General features: G+C 40.1%; 1 protein-coding gene across 3 annotated transcripts in view; it reads left to right on the top strand.

Annotated features, from left to right (window-relative positions):
• Nucleotides 1–18,241, top strand: part of gabbr2 (gamma-aminobutyric acid (GABA) B receptor, 2) — a 909,903-nt gene that overhangs the window by 23,217 nt on the left and 868,445 nt on the right. The window contains exon 1 of one of the 3 annotated variants that reach the window (XM_080208042.1): nt 11,258–11,541. The exons of the other annotated variants lie outside the window; for them this stretch is intronic. Coding sequence (XP_080064168.1) covers nt 11,299–11,541 — 243 coding nt within the window. The 5' untranslated portion in view covers nt 11,258–11,298. Of the gene's footprint in view, nt 1–11,257; nt 11,542–18,241 lie in introns of those variants that run through there. 3 annotated transcript variants of the gene reach the window in all.

The raw sequence follows: 18,241 nt of genomic DNA, 5'->3' as shown, positions 1-18,241 counted from the left end.
GGGCTGTAGGACTGTAGGTGGTGTGAGACATGGAAAGGTTGAAAGCCAGGTTAAGGACAATAAGTATCTAGGCATTGCTGGACTTGAAACAAGCTCATGGTTGATAGGTGAACATGACAAAGTGAATTTGGATGAACAGCAGAATTTGGATGAAATCAAAGCTATGGAGGATTGAAAGTGAAAAGCCATTTTCCGCATGCAGTTTAATGAAGACCATTTGGTTTTTGAGTTTATCCACCCATTATAGAACTCTGCAAAGCAGCAAGTGATTCTTCAAATCATGACCTATCTACTGTGGCAACCTCTGTTTCAAACAGGCATACACAATACAGCGAGTGTAAGGGCATGCTGTCCCTGTGCTTGCACAGATTAGTACTTCATCAGCTGCACCCTTTGCCACCCCTTCTTCATCAAAGCATTTTGGCTTAATCAATACTTCCCCATCCTCACCAATATGTCCCATAGTGGAAATTATTGTGCAAGGTGTGCTGTGCATAGAATCATAGCATCCTACAGTGCTGAAGAGGGCCATTTGGCCCATCAAATCTGCATCAACCACAATCCCAACAAGGCCCTATCTCCATAACCCCATATATTTACCCTAGCTAGTCAATCTGATACTAAGGGGCAGTTTAGCATACATCTAACTGCACATCTTTGGACTGTGGGAGGAAACCGGAGGAAACCCATGCAGAATCTGCATAGACAGTGACCAAGCTGGGAATCGAACCCGGGTCCCTGGCACTGTGAGGCAGCAGTACTAACCTCTGTGTCACTGTGCCGCCTAAATGTGTGTTGTTTCCTCCTCATAGTGGATTGGGTTATGACCTTTTCGAGAAAAGACCACTTAGATCATTTTGAATATATAACACCTAAGTACGGTCACTCAACTGCAAACGCTTTGATTATGCTAACATAGATAAATGTCCATGAAAATGTGTAAATCAGAAATTATGAATAGTATGGAACTCAGCATGGGCTATTTTTGGCTTAATTCCCGCTAGTCATTGTTCTTTTCTTGATCAGTGCACATACACTGAAGTCTTGGGACCTCACTTTGCTACTGCGCTGCACTCTTATTACCTTCAAAAAGATACATGACATGGTGATTTGGGCTTCCTCGGACTTTTCAAAATATTAAGAGGTCATGTGCCTGTTACCAGATTCATTCTGTAAAAAAATCAAAACACATGTTACGCCTCCTGAAGTATCTAGCCAGCACAAAAAGCTTTCAAATGAGCAACAATGTTTTTTGTTAAAAGAGTTGAATTAAATAATGTATTAAAAGCATTAGGCACTTATATTGCAAATGTGACATTCATTGCTTGTCTTTGACTTCCCAGCTGTTCCCTATTCCCTTTAATAGTGCAGTGGGAGTATTAGGAATCATGACTGAGAGAAGGAATATTGTATGTTCAGACCCCAGGCATGGAAACTGTTTGGAAATATTATGTTCAATCAGGAGCTTAGGCATTGTAAAGCTATTTTTTTAAAAAAAATTCTTATAGTTTGTGAGTTTTAAAAAAAGTAACTAAAGTGGTATTTCTGGACAAGTACCTAACAGTGAAGTACATATTATATTATGACAGGAACATTCTGCTAGTTATTATGCCACACTGTAGAGTGCTAGTACAAAAAATGTATTAAAAATAACTTGTCAGACGAAGTAAATTTCAGACAATACTAAGATTTTTAGAGAATCTTTCGTTGTATACGCTGTATCACTCAGATGGTCATTTGTTGTCATGTTGAAACAATGTTTTCATGATTTTATTTGCTTAAAATACATTTGCTGTTTAGTTATTGTGCATTGAGTTTTGATTCAGTTCTATAAGTATGCATTATGGCAGGGTGGGATAACAACTACTTAGAATTTTGCCGATTTTTAATGTGGTAAGATCTCCCAAGGTGCTTCTCAAGAATGTTATCGGATAAAATTTGGTAATGGAACACAAAGCAGATGTTAGAATGGGTGACCTAAAGCTTGGTTAGAAGTAAGTTTTAAAGAGAGTCGTAACGAAGGATAGACTGATTTACAGAGAGAATTTCAGAGCTCAGGACAGAGGTGAATGAACACATGGGCACCATTGACAATTGTTGAAAATTGGCAATATGCTGGTAGTCAAAATTGGGTGAACCATAGAAATCTTGGTGAAGTGTAGGGCTGGAGCATGTTACACAGATATAAATGAGTGAGGTCCTGGAGGGATTTAAAAACAAGGATGAGAATTTTAAGATTGAAGTGATGCTTAACTGGGAGCTAATATAGGTCAGCAAACATAGGCATGATGAATAAATGAGACTTGGTGCAGAGTTTCAGAATAGCTCACTGAATCTTTTAGGGGAGAACTTGCATCTATGAAATTTCATTTTGCATCAAAGATTAATGTGCTATAATATTTTCCCAACTCAATTTTACTGAGTCTTACAGAAGTCTACCTTAAAGGTTTGAACTTTGTGAACAAGTTTTTAAGAAGCGATCAATGTAATTGTTCAACACTACTGTATAAAGCGGTGACATTTTTATGTTTACCATTATGCCCATCATAATGAGGGATCTCAGTGCAATGAAGTTTCAACGATTTGAATTCAGTGTTGGTGTTGAATGTATCTCTTATACTGCTGGACAAGAAATTAAAGAAATCTTGAAACGTTACCATCCATCATCCACACCTTGAAGATTCAAAACATTCTTATCCTGTCTTTCTCAGTTTTATCAATTTGGTCACAGGTTATCTGAATGTCTTTTTTTCTCGTCTTCAAATATGCTCATTATAGTAACACCTTCTTGTGATATTTGTGTATGTATATATATATCGTCAAACCGGAATAAACTAATTTTCAGTTGGTACTTTGAACTCCTTGTGCTAAATAAGCTAACACAAAATGTCTGACAGCAACGTGTCTTTTGGCTGCTGGATGAACAGGTTATACACTTCTGGGCATACTTCTATCAGAATTATTTTTGTTTTCCTTTCCCCACAGACTGATTAACAGCCAGACTATCAGGAATATTGAAGATATTATTAGCAGTGCAGATTACTTCTAGCACCTCCACATAGGCAACAAAAGACTCTCAATTATGCATATATTCTCCAAGTGATCCTGAAATATCTACTGATGCAGCCGTGTCCAAAGGCCTGTCCACCCATGTATAAAAACAGCTTATCACTAAGACTGAATGTTTAGAACTATTTGTCATCAAAAACACCCACAATTCTTCTAATGGTTTGCTGGAAGCTTCTTTAACCCAAATTTGCTCGGCTAGGGAATCAATCCCATCGCATTGCCAGAGTGTGATTTTTCTTTTGCAGGACAGAAAGGAAATGGTGTACTGCACATGAAGTTCAAAGTATCCAGCTGAAAACTAGTTTATTCCAGTTTGACTATAGAGAATACATATACAAATGATCACGGGAGCGGGGTTCAGTGAAATGCAAGGCCAGTTTATTACAAGTCTTATCCAGTACCCTATGCTCTAAAGCGAAAGTAGAGAACTTGAGATTGAGAATTTTTGCAACCATAGAAATAGCCAGCTAGAGTGTGACAGAGCTACACGAAGATATTGTGAAATTTGAAGGGGAACATCTATACATTGTGATAAATGACCATTTAAAGTGGTTGAGGGGTTTCTGACGAACTGAACTCTAGATTGGCAAAACTCCAAGTATTGGTGTTTGCTGTTACTTGATTCTCAGAGGAAATTGTATTCAACAGCGGACCTCATTTTTGTTCTGAAGTGTTTTCAAATTTCATAAGAAAGAATGGGATAAAACACACAAGTTCCATGTCACCCACTTTAGATGGAGCAATGGAGCACACAGTACAAATTGTGAAGTGTCAGATGTCACATACTAGCCAATTTTTTGTTCATTTATCATAACCTCACACCACTCCCAGCAGAATGTTGATTGAATTGTTCCTTAGAAGACAGCTTAGAATTATGTTTTCATTGCTGAAACCACATTTAATCAGTAGATGATAAATAATCCAAGCAGAAAGAGAGTCATGATTGGGGTAGAGTGAGAGGAAGAGATCTGAAGTTGAACCAGTAAATTAAGATTAAAGAACATTATCAATATTGATTGCAGCGGTTACCAGAATGAGTTGTAAAAATCTGATCCTTGCACATGTTTAGTCCAGATATTTGGTCGTGGAAAGCTCAGTCTTGTATATATATAGATCATGTTTTACCTTCAGACATTAATAAAGAAGAAGGAAGTGGGGAAGAATCAAACTAAGCTGATTAATTGGATAGTGGGATACAAGTAAAGTACCAGTAGTTATTGCAACACAAGCTGTGCCTGAAACCAGTTCAGAACCGAGTCAGACAGACATGTCTGATGGAGTGGAAAATTCATTCAATTGAAGGTCAAAGGCAAAATCAGTTTTTGTTGGAGAAAACACTCAAGACTCAAGCTAAAACAGGTCAAAGTCTTCTCCAAGTTTTGAAAATTTGGGTCAAGAAAGAAGTTACCCGCTTAGGAATAGGAAACCAAAGGTTAAGTTGGTTTGTTTTAAAAAAAGGGAAGAAAATAAATGTATATAAGCTGTATGGCATTTATACTTTCAAGTAGCTTTTTCATGAAAGAGGAAGGGGTAGAATAGTGCCACCTTTTGGCCATAAGTGTATGTATGTATACATAGTCAAACTGAAATAAACTAGTTTTCACTTGGATACTTTGAAATCCTGATCTGTACACTGCCTCTTTTCCGTCATGCATAAATATCATACTTATCCATCACCATGCAGCTTCATTGTGTTGAATTTAAGACTTATTGCAGCATTACATTTTTATAACTTATTCTTTGCCAGGATCTTGAAACTGGACAGTACATTAAACCAACAGTAAAACCAAAATATTTTGAATGCTGGAAATCTGAAATCAAAACAGAAAATACACAGTAGGTTTGATAGGATCTGTCAAAGAGAGAAACAGAGTGCAACAGAACCTGATGAAAAGTCAATGAAGTGAAACACTAACTCTGTTACACTCTCCACAGATGCTGCTATTGAGTATCTCCAACAAATGTTGTTTCTGTTTTATTGTCTGACATCCTATGTATTTCCCCCTTTCAATCTACAAGTTTTTATAGCCTAAATGTGGTGTCACACAAGTATTTTTTCTTTATCTTGTATTCTGTTCTGTTGCAAGCAAGGAGACATACAATATGAGCCTTTGCCCTACAGATAAATTTGTTGACTAAAAAACATTAACCAAAAGAGAGAAACAGAAGGAAGAAATAACATACAAAAAGGAAAAGAATCAGGTTCCATCAAATTCTGAATATTCTCATGCTTCCAGTATTGAGCTTCACTCAGAGAGAGAGGGGGAGAAGGTCAGAGGAACTGTAAGAAGCTTGATTCCTAATTGCTTGTTTCAACACTGGGACTGCAGGAGAACTGAATTTATCTGTTGATACATACCCTTTGTTTGATTTATTCTCAATACTGATCTATAGTGGAGGAATGCTACTATTTGTAATGAGTTTCACATGTCAGGATTCCTTGAGAAGTATTTAATTAGTTGACAGGTTATCATGACTTCACCTTCACTGGGGAAGGCATGTTGCTGAGCCTTATAATTATGCAGTATCAATACAATACACAGATCAATAGATGGAATAATTCTTTGAAGCTTGAAAACTAATGCAGCTAGAATGTAACTTCTGAAATGTATTTTTCAGTTTACATTTTTAATTCCAGCACCCTGAAATAATGTTACCTGGAAGTTTCCAGGTACAATGATCAAAATAATTTGCAAAGAAATTGGGACATGAATCTGAAGGGAAATGAGAAACCAATGTTTTATCATCAGGTTCAGAGCTTTGATTATCGCTCTTGATTTTATCTCATTATTTATTCCATGTTCCTTCAGCTTCATCTGCACCAGACACCATCTTTGAACCAAGTGCTCTGTCAGGCAAGACAACCTGCCCCCAGGTCTTTGCTAGCACCATTCTTGAAGGTTCTTTGGGGAGCTTCGTAAGTGTCAATATTGTCTCACCTGCAGGTTTTATATTCCTTTCCATTCACCTTGTTTTCCGACTGATGGAGCTAATCTTCTTAAGTATATATTAAAGTCCACAAAAGTGGAAGCTTTATTAGAAGATAAAAGCTTTGCCAATTCAGTGGAGAGGCACGCTGGTATTCTAGAGTGTGTCACACAATGATATGATGCAGGTTCACTCTTGTGATTTCTCCATGCACTGAGCTCCTGAACTTCAGTCATACATCTAGAGGATGACAATTAGTTCTGGAGGCTAGTGTATTTTCAAAGCATGAATAAACACAGGTTTGGTAGGACAAAGGTCCTAAATATAATAAATTATCTGAACAAGAGGGAAATATTACAGCTCAAGTGATTCTGCTGATGGCAATGAATTCAGTGGGCTGGATGGAAACAGTTCTTTTTGTGTCTCAATTTCAATTTACTAAACTGAAATGTTCTCTTTGGCAGATATTCACTTAAAGCCTTAGTGCCTCCTCATCATTACATAATAGCATATGAGTTCTTGCCTGAGAATAATTACTTGACTACTTGCAAAAGGAAAAGGAAACAAAGTGTGAAAATATGGCAGTAAGGGTCTACTGATGCAAATTTAACTATTGAATAACTGAGCCGCAATGATCAGAAGACATGGGCTGGAATTCTCTGACCTCACCCACAGCTGGCATTCTCTAGTTTTGCTTCACTCGGATAATCCTTGCGATGAAGGGTCTGAGCTGTAATTGCACCAGGCAAACTTAGGCCATACTTTCTGGGAATAAGCAGGCCTATGGGTGACCTGATTAAGCTGTTTAAAGTATAGTTCTCAAAACATTTTTGGTTCGAGGATATGTGATAATCCATGTAAAGTGTTTAATGTTGGTTTAAAATCAAACAGCAATCGCTTATAGATATCAGTGTGATTTTTGTGCCTGTATTTCACTGTGGAGTTGATCTTTGGTGAAATATTTGACAATGAGAATTGTAAATCATACATAGAAGCTAACATTTATTGTTTTTGATGGAATTGCAGGATGCAGCCCCAGGAAAAACCTGTTAAAATCCAATGTAATTAAAAATAATACTTGATTGTATCCATCTGGTAAGGCCCTGTAAAACTCTGGAAGATCAGCAAAAGAATTGTCTGAGGCAAAGTTTTGTTGCTTTGTGTTTCTTTGAGTGGCAGAGCACCAGTGCAAAAAGCGCAGACTCTGTTAACATTAACCATATCACTCCACACAAGGACTGAAGCCAAAAGGTTCACAGTGCCTTAAACAACAGCAAATGGTCCTAAGTTACTATATGCTGGCAAAACAAGGTCCAAACTCTGACCATGGCGTCCTGGGCAGTCACTCACCAAACGGATGGCCCTGTTCAGTAAACTGTCTCATATATTATTTTAAGCACACTTGGAAAACTCTGACTGCTCAGCAGTCTCTGAAGTTTGAGAATCGCTGCTTTAAAATATTGAAGGATTTGACAAGGTTGATGCAGAATGGTACCCCTCTTGTAAAGAATCGGGTGTGGGGATTTGAGTTTAAAATTGAGCAGGTTAAAAGGAATACAGAAAACAATCTTCAACAAAGGGCTGTGAGAATGTAAAGTACACTTTTTTAATAGATGCCCATTTAATTAAATTATTTAAAAGAAGCGTAACAACTTAGGAATGAAGAGTATTAAACAATATGGAAAATGAATGTGATTACAGTTGAAAAGGTAACAAGGTAAGTTTATTGATTCCTAATTCCCAACAAATGCAGCACTGATCAGCAAATTGACTGTGTCCTATTTTTGATCTGAGCTCCCTTTTGAGTACAGCCTTTCTTCCAAGTTGGTAGAACAGGTCAATGGATTTATCTGTAAGAGCTGTCTTGGCTAGCAAAATGATGCAACAGGAATGATAGGCTTATTCCTGTCCCTATCTTTCTATGTCCAGTGAATGCCTACAGTTGTCTATATGCTGTTCTTTTTTCTGAATTCTTATCCCTTGTCAGGATAATATATGAATCAGTGCTACAAATAAGACATATTTCTGTTTTGCCATCTTGAAATGACACCTCCTCCGCCGCCTTCTCCACTGCTGTGTGCAAAAGCTGACATGGATTTGTGAGGGTGTTCATACTTAAAATTTCTCAAAAATTATTAGACTACATTTTAAGGTAATTTTAGTCAGTTATGTCATGCGTTTTATAAAAATGGTCCTTTTTTTCATTAATGAGAAATTTTTTTCTTTATGTGGCAGCTTGGACATAAGCATTGTGAGTAATTGGTGTCAAGTGAGTGCAGAAAAGATTTCTGAGAATGGTTCCAGGGACGAGGAACTAGATTGATTGGAGAAGCTGGAGCTGTTTTCCTCAACAAAGAGAAGACTGAGAGAAGATTTGATAGAAGTGTTCAAAATCAAGAGGGGTCTGGTTCTAGTAGATAGTGAGAAACTGCTCCCATTAATGGAGAACTTGAGGACAATGATTTTAGGTCAAAGAAGCAGTGGCAGCACAAGGAATAGAATCATAGAATGGTTTCCAGACCACAAACTGGAATTTTTTTTATTCATTCACAGGATGTGGGCTTTGCTGGCTGGTCCAGCATTTATTGCCCATTCCCAATTGGTTTTGAGAGGACAGTTTGAGAATCAACAATATTGTTGTGAGGCTGGAGTCATGTGCAGGACAGATCAGGTAATAATGGCAGATTTCTCTCTCTAAAAGGCATAAGTGATGGGTTTTTATGACAATGGTTTCAGGGTCATCATTAAACTTTTAAATTCCAGATTTTTATTGAACTCAAATTTCACCATCCACCATGTGGGGTTCAAATCCAGGTGCCCAGATCTTGTCCTAGGTCTCTGGATTATTAAACTAGTGACAATACTACTCTGCCATCGTGTCTCCATCGCATAAGAGTATGATTGAGATAGATTCAATCAGGACCATCAAATGAGTAACGGACAGTTATCTGAAGAGAAAAGAAAATTACAGGGCCCAAGGAAATGGGGCTAGCTGAGTTGTTTTGGTAGAGAACTGGAACAGACATGACAGATTGAATGCCCTCCTATACTGTAACCATTCTATGATTCTATGAAATTATGCTCTGGAATTTGATCATCTGAACCACATGATGTTATTAATAGGAACTCTATAAATTAAAACCTTGCTCCCTGAGTACCTCTCACCAGATTTTACCATGAGAAAGAGGCCAAAGGCACTTAAGTACATCTAAATATTTGATTTGATAATATTTACAATTGCACAGGAGTTTTAATTCATTTCGCCTTGAACAACCAAACAATAACTAGACTTCTACTTTACCAAGATGTAAAGCGAGCATGAAAAGCTTTGCTGAAATCATTGTGAGAAAATATGAGAATGGACATATTATTTCAGTAATAGTGATTTTGACATTGGAATTCTTATCTCAACTTAAGATCCCTATCCTGGAGCTTATTGATGATACAAAATACTCTATGGATGTTTGATGTCAATCTGTCTTTGAAAGAATTCAAGGTTTTCTTTGCTTTTTATTTATTGTCCTTGGAGGCAGAGAAAGCAGATGTGTTCATGGACTCAAGCCATTGTTGGTATGGCTCTTTGTCTTGGCCAGTGGTGGATGATAATCACTGGAGCAAACCAAAATCCATCAAATTTTCACTCCACAACATGCATTCTTCACCCATGTAACATCTCATGAAATGGTACAGCACCAAAGGAGGACATTTGGTGTGTTGTGTCTGTGCTGGTTCTCTGCAAGAACAACTCAGTTAGTTCCCCTTCCCTCCCTTTCCCTACAATCCCACAATTTCTTTTCTTCAGATAATTATCCAACTTCCTTTTGAAAGCCATGTTTGAACTTGCCTCCACCATACTGTCATAAAAGCAAAGTCACCACAGTACCAGATGACCATAGGCTGCTCTCCCCTTTTGAGGGGGAGAGTTGACAGATGGTGATTTAACCTGAGGATCACCACACCTCAGGCGAGGGGCAAGGTTGATGAATAACCTCAGCCACTGTGGGAATTGAACCTGCGCTGTTGGCATTGGCTCTGTATCACAAACCAGCCGTCCAACCAACTGGACCAACCTCTTTTTAGAATTGTGGGGTAGAATTTTACAGCCCTGTTGTGGCGGGATGGGACTGGAAAATATGGCATTGCCTTTGGCAGGACCAATAAGTCCTGCAGGTGAGAGGAGCCATAAATACCACCTGGGCTCTTAATGTTATATTGTCTCTCCTTGTTCTTCCTGCCAGTGGCTTGTGGGAGACTTAGTCACATTCTCCCTACTGAGTGTACGTGTGATGCAGGCACAAGAGTCAGACTTGGCTCTAGCTCAATTGTGAAGTGTTTTGTTGCATGAACTATGAGGACACCTACCATCTGTTTGTAATTAACCTCTGCATTTCTGGCATGGCTGCGGTAAAAATCAGTTAAGCTTTCCACTTCTATTCTGAATTGTTTTCCACTGTTTCTAGTTAGTGGCTGAGAATACAAGTATAAGCAATTTAAAAAAGCCCTTGCGGTTGAATTGCTTCTTTGTTCACTGTTAGGTGAAGAATGACAGTTTGAGGCAAGGTACTGGAAAATCATTGTCACTCATGGAATTGCACCTACAAGATGATGCCAGGAAACTGGTGGTCAAGAGAAAAAAGGCCGTGGATGGTTCTTGTTGCTTAACCAATCACTGTGCCGTATGTAGATAAATATAGATTGTATGATTCACACCAAAATGTTGAGCTGTAATGAAGCAAGGTAACCTTGTCTGCTTTAAAGTTTTGATGACTTTCGTGTAGGAGGACTTTATCAGGCATGCTCAAAGCTCGGGGAATTTCCAATGAAAGTGAAATCAGTTCCAAAAGGACCAACATTCAGGTTGGAAGTATTACAATTGAGAATACAAAGAAGTTTCATATTCGAGAACCCAAAGCTTATTTAAAAAGAAAATAATGCAATCAAAACTTCTGAGATATTTTATTACCTTATCTAAAATAAACCCTCAATAATTATATCTACATAGCAATATCAGTTTTTTTGTTGGAATCGCTCGAATTGAGATTCAACATTGAAATTGATTTGGAGACAAATTATATAATAATATGATTACAGTTGGATTGGATTTCGAATGACCCATGTCTGTCACGGAGAGCACTGTAAGTAGCTCAGTAGACAGATCTCGTTGAGAAAGATGGGATTTATTGAGCAGGTCTGATGTGCAGATTACAGCTCTTTATCCCTTATGACATTCTGACTGATTCTCTGAGGGTCAAACCAAGTCTGTGGAATACACAAAGACAAGGAAAGACCGGACTGATAACCATGGCAATTTGGGACAGGAGGTGTGTGTGGATTCTTGGTGTTTACTTTCTGTTTGTTCTCAGAGCCTCAGGAGAACGGCAAAACATTCCAATCCTGGGGCTTTTGCCTGTGAATCAGACTTCAAGATCCACTAACATCACAGCAGCAATTCTACCTGCTATTAATTTAGCTTTGGTCTCTGTAAATAAACATCCATTTATACTTGAGGACTATAATCTCCACTTGGTGATAAAAGACACTCAGGTAACATTTCTTTAAGTTATGTTGTGATGTGGCTGTGACCTGTGTTTAATATGCACTCGTGTTGTAAAACTGTGTTTAGCATTGATAAAACCTGCAGTGTTCAGCAGTATTTATGCAGCTTCTCTACTAATTATCTATGGAAATCCACTTTTCCCAATCTGACACCCACATATAATAATTTTTTTGGAAGATCCAATATATGAAACCTAATTTTTATTTCATTTATCTATGATATTGGAACATGTTTTAATGAAGAAATTGACAGAAGGTTAAAGAGCTGTTAATTCACCAACTGTTACACACTGAACAAATTTGTTCTTCCCAGTTATCTGCACATTAGATTAAATCAGTGCTTTAAAATCTTTGGGTGTGAGGAATTTGGTACAGGTACTGTATTGATCCATTCCTGGAGACCCTTTGTTCAATCTTTTTATAGCTACTCAAAGGGAAAAGTATTGTCACTTTTGAAAACAAGCAACAAAACTAATGCAGAAAAATATAGAAATCTGATGTCCTTAAGGACTTTGAGCTCTCCTTCATGAAGCAACAAGATTTCCATTTGAAAATCTGTTGGTTAAACTATACTAATGCTCAATAGTTGGTCACAGCAGAATACATATGAGGAAGATTAAAGATCTTCATTGTATAGAGTGCAGCTTGTGGACATTGAACAATATAACAGTAAATTGTCTGCATGTTTCATGTGAATGCCCTCTCCAATGCTCCCGTTCTTTATTATCTGTTGCACCGTATGGCACCTTCCAGATTACTGCCTAGCCAAGCTCGCACCGTTTTGAGGTAACATTGCCCTCTCCTTCCTCAGCATCCCTGTAAGTTGAAGGTGTGACTGGAGATTGGGAAGTTTTCAAGCATACAGCCTTTTCATTGGATACTGCCTTAAGAGGTAGAGATAGAGGACAAAATATTATTTGTCTGGATTTAAACCATACTAAGATTAAATAAAGATCACTGGACACGAGCATACAAAATAGCAGCTGAACTAGGCCATTTGGTTTTTGTAGCCTACTTCACCATTCAGGCACCCTAAGGGTGCAAGATGGGGGCTGGATGAGTGGACGGAGAGGCACAAAGTGGTGATGGGTACACCTGATGACCATAGAATGTAGCCCCCCGCCCCCCCCCCTCATTTTCACCTCAGTGGGCATTCTTAAATGGTGGTGAATCTCTGGAATTCTCTGCCTGTTGAAGTGGTGGAGGCTACCTCGCTAAATATTTTTAAGAAGCGGGTTGATGGGTTTTTGATAAGAGAGGGGATTAAGGGTTATGGGGAGAGGGCGGGAATGTGGAACTGAGCCACGGCAGATCAGCCATGATCTTATTGAATGGCGGGGCAGGCTCGAAGGGCTAGATGGCCTACTCCTGCTCCTATTTCTTATGTTCTTATGTTCTTATGTTCTTATTCCTACTCTTGCCTGCCTGCCCATGCCGATTGCATTATATGGGCAGTGTAATATTCCAGTCTGTTAATTTGTTAACAAGCTCAATTGACCATTAATGATTTTTTAAGAGGCAGGTGAGTTGCTTATTTTGGCTCCCTCCACCTAATGTATTATGGAAACCGGCGGGTTGAAACCACCCAGGTGAGCCGGAGTGCAGCAGTCCCGAATTGTAAAAGTAAATTCCTGGCCATGGATATCTAAAAGACATTTAGAAAGTGTATAATGTTAAAGTCTAGCGAATAAAATGGGCAGTGCCAACATGACTGTGAAGTTGGTTGAGTGACAGGAAACAGAGAATAGAGAGGAAGGCATATACTGGGGTTCTGTAAGGGTTGGGTGCTAGGACCATTGCTTTTCTTTATGTATATTGTTACGAAATTGATAGAGACCAATAACTTGTTATTTAAAAAAATGAACCCCATGGTAACATGGTACCCATGGAATATACTAGATAGTGGCTGGAATTTTACCACCCTGCCCACCAGCGGGTGGGGGGGTAGACAATAAGAAGGTCCATTGACATCGGGCAGGATTTCATAGTTTTGGGATGAGCGAGGCCATAAAATCCCATGCAGTGTTTTTAGCTCATTAACTTTACCATCAAAACAACCTTTTGATTCCAGGTATTACATGAAAAATTTAAGTACTTTAGGGAGACTGCCATTGTTATCTCCACGAGGACTTAGAAAGTGGTCTCCCATTGTTTTGGGTTTTCCGACTCTGATCTTATAAAATAAATGTAGGCCACCCTTTGAATTGCCATGACTTTATTTGCCAACGTTGCCGTGGGGCATTTTAATTTCTTGCATTTTAGAATTTCATTCCCCAAACTAAAAGTTAGATTCATAAAACATATGAATCATGAAAAATTACCTATCCAGAACAATATTAATGACATAAGAACATAAGAAATAGGAGCAGGAATAGGCCATCTAGCCCTTTGAGCCTACCCCGCCATTCAATAAGATCATGGCTGATCTGAAGTGGCTCAGTTCCACTTTCCCGCCCTCTCCCCATAACCCTTAATCCCCTTGCCTACCAAAAACCTATCTACCCGCGTCTTAAAAATATTTAGCGAGGCAGCCTCCACCACTTCAATGGGCAGAGAATTCCAGAGATTCACCACCCTTTGAGTGAAGAAGTTCCTCCTCAACTCTGTTCTAAACTGCGCCCCCCCTTATCTTGAGGCTGTGCCCTCTAGTCCTGCTGTCCTTTCTGAGCAGGAAGAACCTCTCCACCTCTACCCTATTCATCCCTTTCATCATCTTATACATCTCAATAAGATCCCCCCTCATCCTTCTAAACTCTAACGAGTACAAGCCCAGTCTATTCAGCCTCTCTTCATAGCTTAACCCCCTCAACTCCGGTATCAGCTTAGTGAACCTCCTCTGCACTCCCTCCAAGGCCAAAATATCCTTGCGCAAGTGCGGCGACCATAACTGCACACAGTACTCCAGCTGCAGCCTCACCAGTGCCCTGTACAGTTGCAGCAAGACCTCCCTACTTTTATATTGAATCCCCCTCGCTATGAAGGCCAGCATCCCATTTGCCTTCCTGACCACCTGCTGCACCTGTAGGCTGGGTTTTTGCGACTCATGCACAAGGACCCCCAGGTCCCCCTGCACCGTAGCATGCTGCAGCTTTTCGCCCTGTAAGTAGTAATCCTTCCTACTATTATTCCTGCCAAAGTGGATAACCTCACACTTGCCAACATTGTATTCCATCTGCCAGGTCCATGCCCACTCGCTCAGCCTATCTAGATCCCTCTGCAGACTTTCTACACCCTGTGCACAATTTGCTGTTCCACTTATCTTTGTGTCATCAGCAAATTTCGAGACCTTACACTCGGCTCCCTCCTCCAGGTCATCTATATAAATGGAAAATAGCTGAGGCCCCAGCACCGATCCCTGGGGCACTCCACTAGTCACCAACTACCAATCCGAATAGCACCCATTGACACCCACTCTCTGCCTCCTATTTGACAGCCAATCCCCTATCCACGCTAACACCTTACCCCCAACTCCATGCCCCCTAACCTTCTGTAACAACCTTTTGTGCAGCACCTTATCAAATGCCTTCTGAAAATCAAGAAACACCACATCCAAAGGTTCCCCTCCATCCACCGCACTAGACACATCCTCATAGAATTCCAATAAATTTGTCAGACACGGCTTCCCCTTAACGAATCCGTACTGCGTCTGCTCTATCAAACAATTCTTCTCAAGATGCCTCGCTATTTCCTCTTTGATGACAGATTCAAGCATTTTTCCTACAACAGACGTTAAACTAACCAGCCTATAATTCCCTGCCTTTTGCCTGCTACCCTTTTTAAACAGCGGCGTAACATTAGCCGTTTTCCAATCTTCCGGCACTTCCCCAGAATCCAGCGAGGTTTGGAAAATAATCACTAAGGCATCCACTATTACCTCTGCCATTTCCTTCAGAACCCTGGGATGCATTCCATCCAGTCCTGGGGACTTGTCCACCATCAGTACCACTTGTCTGTCAAGCACTACCCCTCGAGTAACAATGATCTCATTCAGGCCCTCAACTCCTACCATCTTTCCATCGTTAATACCCGGCAAACTATTCGCGTCCTCCTCCGTAAAGACATAAGAACATAAGAACATAAGAAATAGGAGCAGGAGTAGGCCATCTAGCCCTTCGGGCCTGCCCCGCCATTCAATAAGATCATGGCTGATCTGTCGTGGCTCAGTTCCACCTTCCCACCCTCTCCCCATAACCCTTAATCCCCTCTCTTATCAAAAACCCATCAACCCGCGTCTTAAAAATATTTAGCGAGGTAGCCTCCACCACTTCAACGGGCAGAGAATTCCAGAGATTCACCACCCTTTGAGTGAAGAAGTTCCTCCTCAACTCCGTTCTAAACCGCCCCCCCTCTATCTTGAGGCTGTGCCCCCTAGTCCTACTGTCTTTTTTGAGCGGGAAGAGTCTCTCCACCTCTATCCTATCCATCCCATTCATCATCTTATACATCTCAATGAGATCTCCCCTCATTCTTCTAAACTCCAACGAGTACAAGCCTAGTTTATTCAGCCTCTCCTCATAGCTCAACCCCCTCAACTCCGGTATCAGCCTAGTAAACCTCCTCTGCACTCCCTCCAAGGCCAAAATATCCTTGCGTAAGTACGGCGCCCAAAACTGCACACAGTACTCCAGCTGCGGCCTCACCAATGCCCTATACAGCCGCAGCAAGACCTCCCTACTTTTATATTCAATCCCCCTCGCTATGAAGGCCAGCATCCCATTGGCCTTCCTGACCACCTGCTGCACCTGCAAGCTGGGTTTTTGCGACTCATGCACAAGGACCCCGAGGTCCCTCTGCACCGTCGCCTGCTGCAGTTTAGCAAAAAACTTATTCAAGGCCTCAGCCATTTCCTCATCCCCCACCACTAAATCTCATCCTCTAAGGGTCCAACATTCACCCTAGCCAGCCTCCTCCTCTTTATTATACCTGGTCTAATACATACAGGGCACAGTTTCAAAATCTGCAGCTGACACAAAACTTGGAACTATTGTGAACTGTGAAGAGGATAATGATAAGAGAAATACGCCATAGAGTACAGAGTCTGCCTAAATGATTTCAAGCAGAAGGAGAAAGATGAGGAAGTGGTAGGTTATGCAAACAGTGCATCATCAATGGTGCTCCTTGCTACCTCCTGATGATTACGGGATTCCCTTAGATCCCACCAGTGTATCCATCTAACAGTCTCATGCAAAAATCACTTTTGCCATTGCATCACCTGCCATCGTGCCATGAATAGAAGGCAAACAATGAAACTTTCCCTTCACACCACTTCAGTGCCCTGTGTCAATTCACATCTTCCCATTCAATATCACTCAACTGAAAAGGCCTCTTTCCAAACTGAAACCAAGAATAAGTAAAGTTGAAAAATGGTGCAAAAAATAATATTCATGTGTGTCAAATCAAAAACTGAAATTTAACAATGCTATGTAATAAAGAGCAATTCATATAGGTGCATAACAATGGACAACATACAAAATAAGAGCAGAGGCAAGCCATTTGGCCCCTTGCAACTGTTTTGCCATTCAGTAGGATTATGAATGATCTGTTTGAGTTCCACATTCCCATCAAGCCCTGATAATCTTTGATCCTCTTGCCTAACAGGAATCTTTCTATCTCTACCTTATAAATATTCAATGGTCCCACTTACATTACGTTCTGAGGCAGAGAGTTCCAAAGTTTCACAACTCTCGTAGAGAAAAAAAATCTTCTCATCTCTGTTCTAAAAGGGCAATCCCATGTTTTAAAACAGGGCCTCCTAGTTCTGGACTCGCTCACAAGAGGAATCATGCTTTCCATGTACATCTTATCAAAACCATTCAGAATCTCATATGCATCAATCAAGTCACATCTTACTCTTCTACAGTCTAGTGAAACAAGACCAATCTGTCTCTGCGTTCCTGTGAAGACAACCCACTCATTTTGGGTACCAATCTCGTAAAGCTTCTCTGAACCACCTCCAATTTACATCCATCCTTAAATAAGAAGAACAAAACTGCACATACTATTCAAAGTGCAGTCTCCCAATGCCCAGTATACCAGAAGCCTAACATCCTTACGTTCACACTCAATTCTTCATAAAAAAAGGATAGCCTTTCACTAGCATTCTTAATTACCTGTTTACCTGCACACTAACTTTTTTGTGACTCAGGCATTAGAACACCTAGATCCCTCTGTGACTCAAAATTTTAACTGATGTTCTGCTTTCTTATTATCTTGATGTCATCTGAAAGTTTAGTTATTGTGTCTTTGCTCCCAACATCTAAGTCATTGATGTAAATTGCAAAACGTTGATGCCCCAGCACGGACCCCCGTGGGATCCCATTTGGCACATCTTGCCAATCAGAAAAATATCCATTTATGCATACGCTGTTACATGCCAGCCTGTCTTCTAGTTTAAGTTATAAGTTTTATTTATTTGTATCACAAGTAGGTTTATATTAAAACTGCAAGGAAGTTACTGTGAAAATATTCTAGTCACCTTTTCAGGTACACTGAATTTAGCATGGCTAATGCACCTAACCAGCACATCCTTCAGACTGTGGGAGGAAACCGGAGCACCCGGAGGAAACCCATGCAGACTCTGCAAAGACAGTGACCCAAGCCAGGAATCGAACCCAAGTTCCTGGCACTGTGAGGTAGCAGTGCTAATCACTGTGCCACCGTGCCACCTCTATCCATGCTATTATTTTAC

This window comes from Carcharhinus amblyrhynchos, chromosome 2, assembly GCF_965287045.1.
Source record: "Carcharhinus amblyrhynchos chromosome 2, sCarAmb.v2.hapA, whole genome shotgun sequence".
Taxonomy (NCBI): Eukaryota; Metazoa; Chordata; class Chondrichthyes; order Carcharhiniformes; family Carcharhinidae; genus Carcharhinus; species Carcharhinus amblyrhynchos.
Note: the sequence above shows the minus strand (reverse complement) of the source record. Positions and strands in the feature narration are given on the sequence as shown.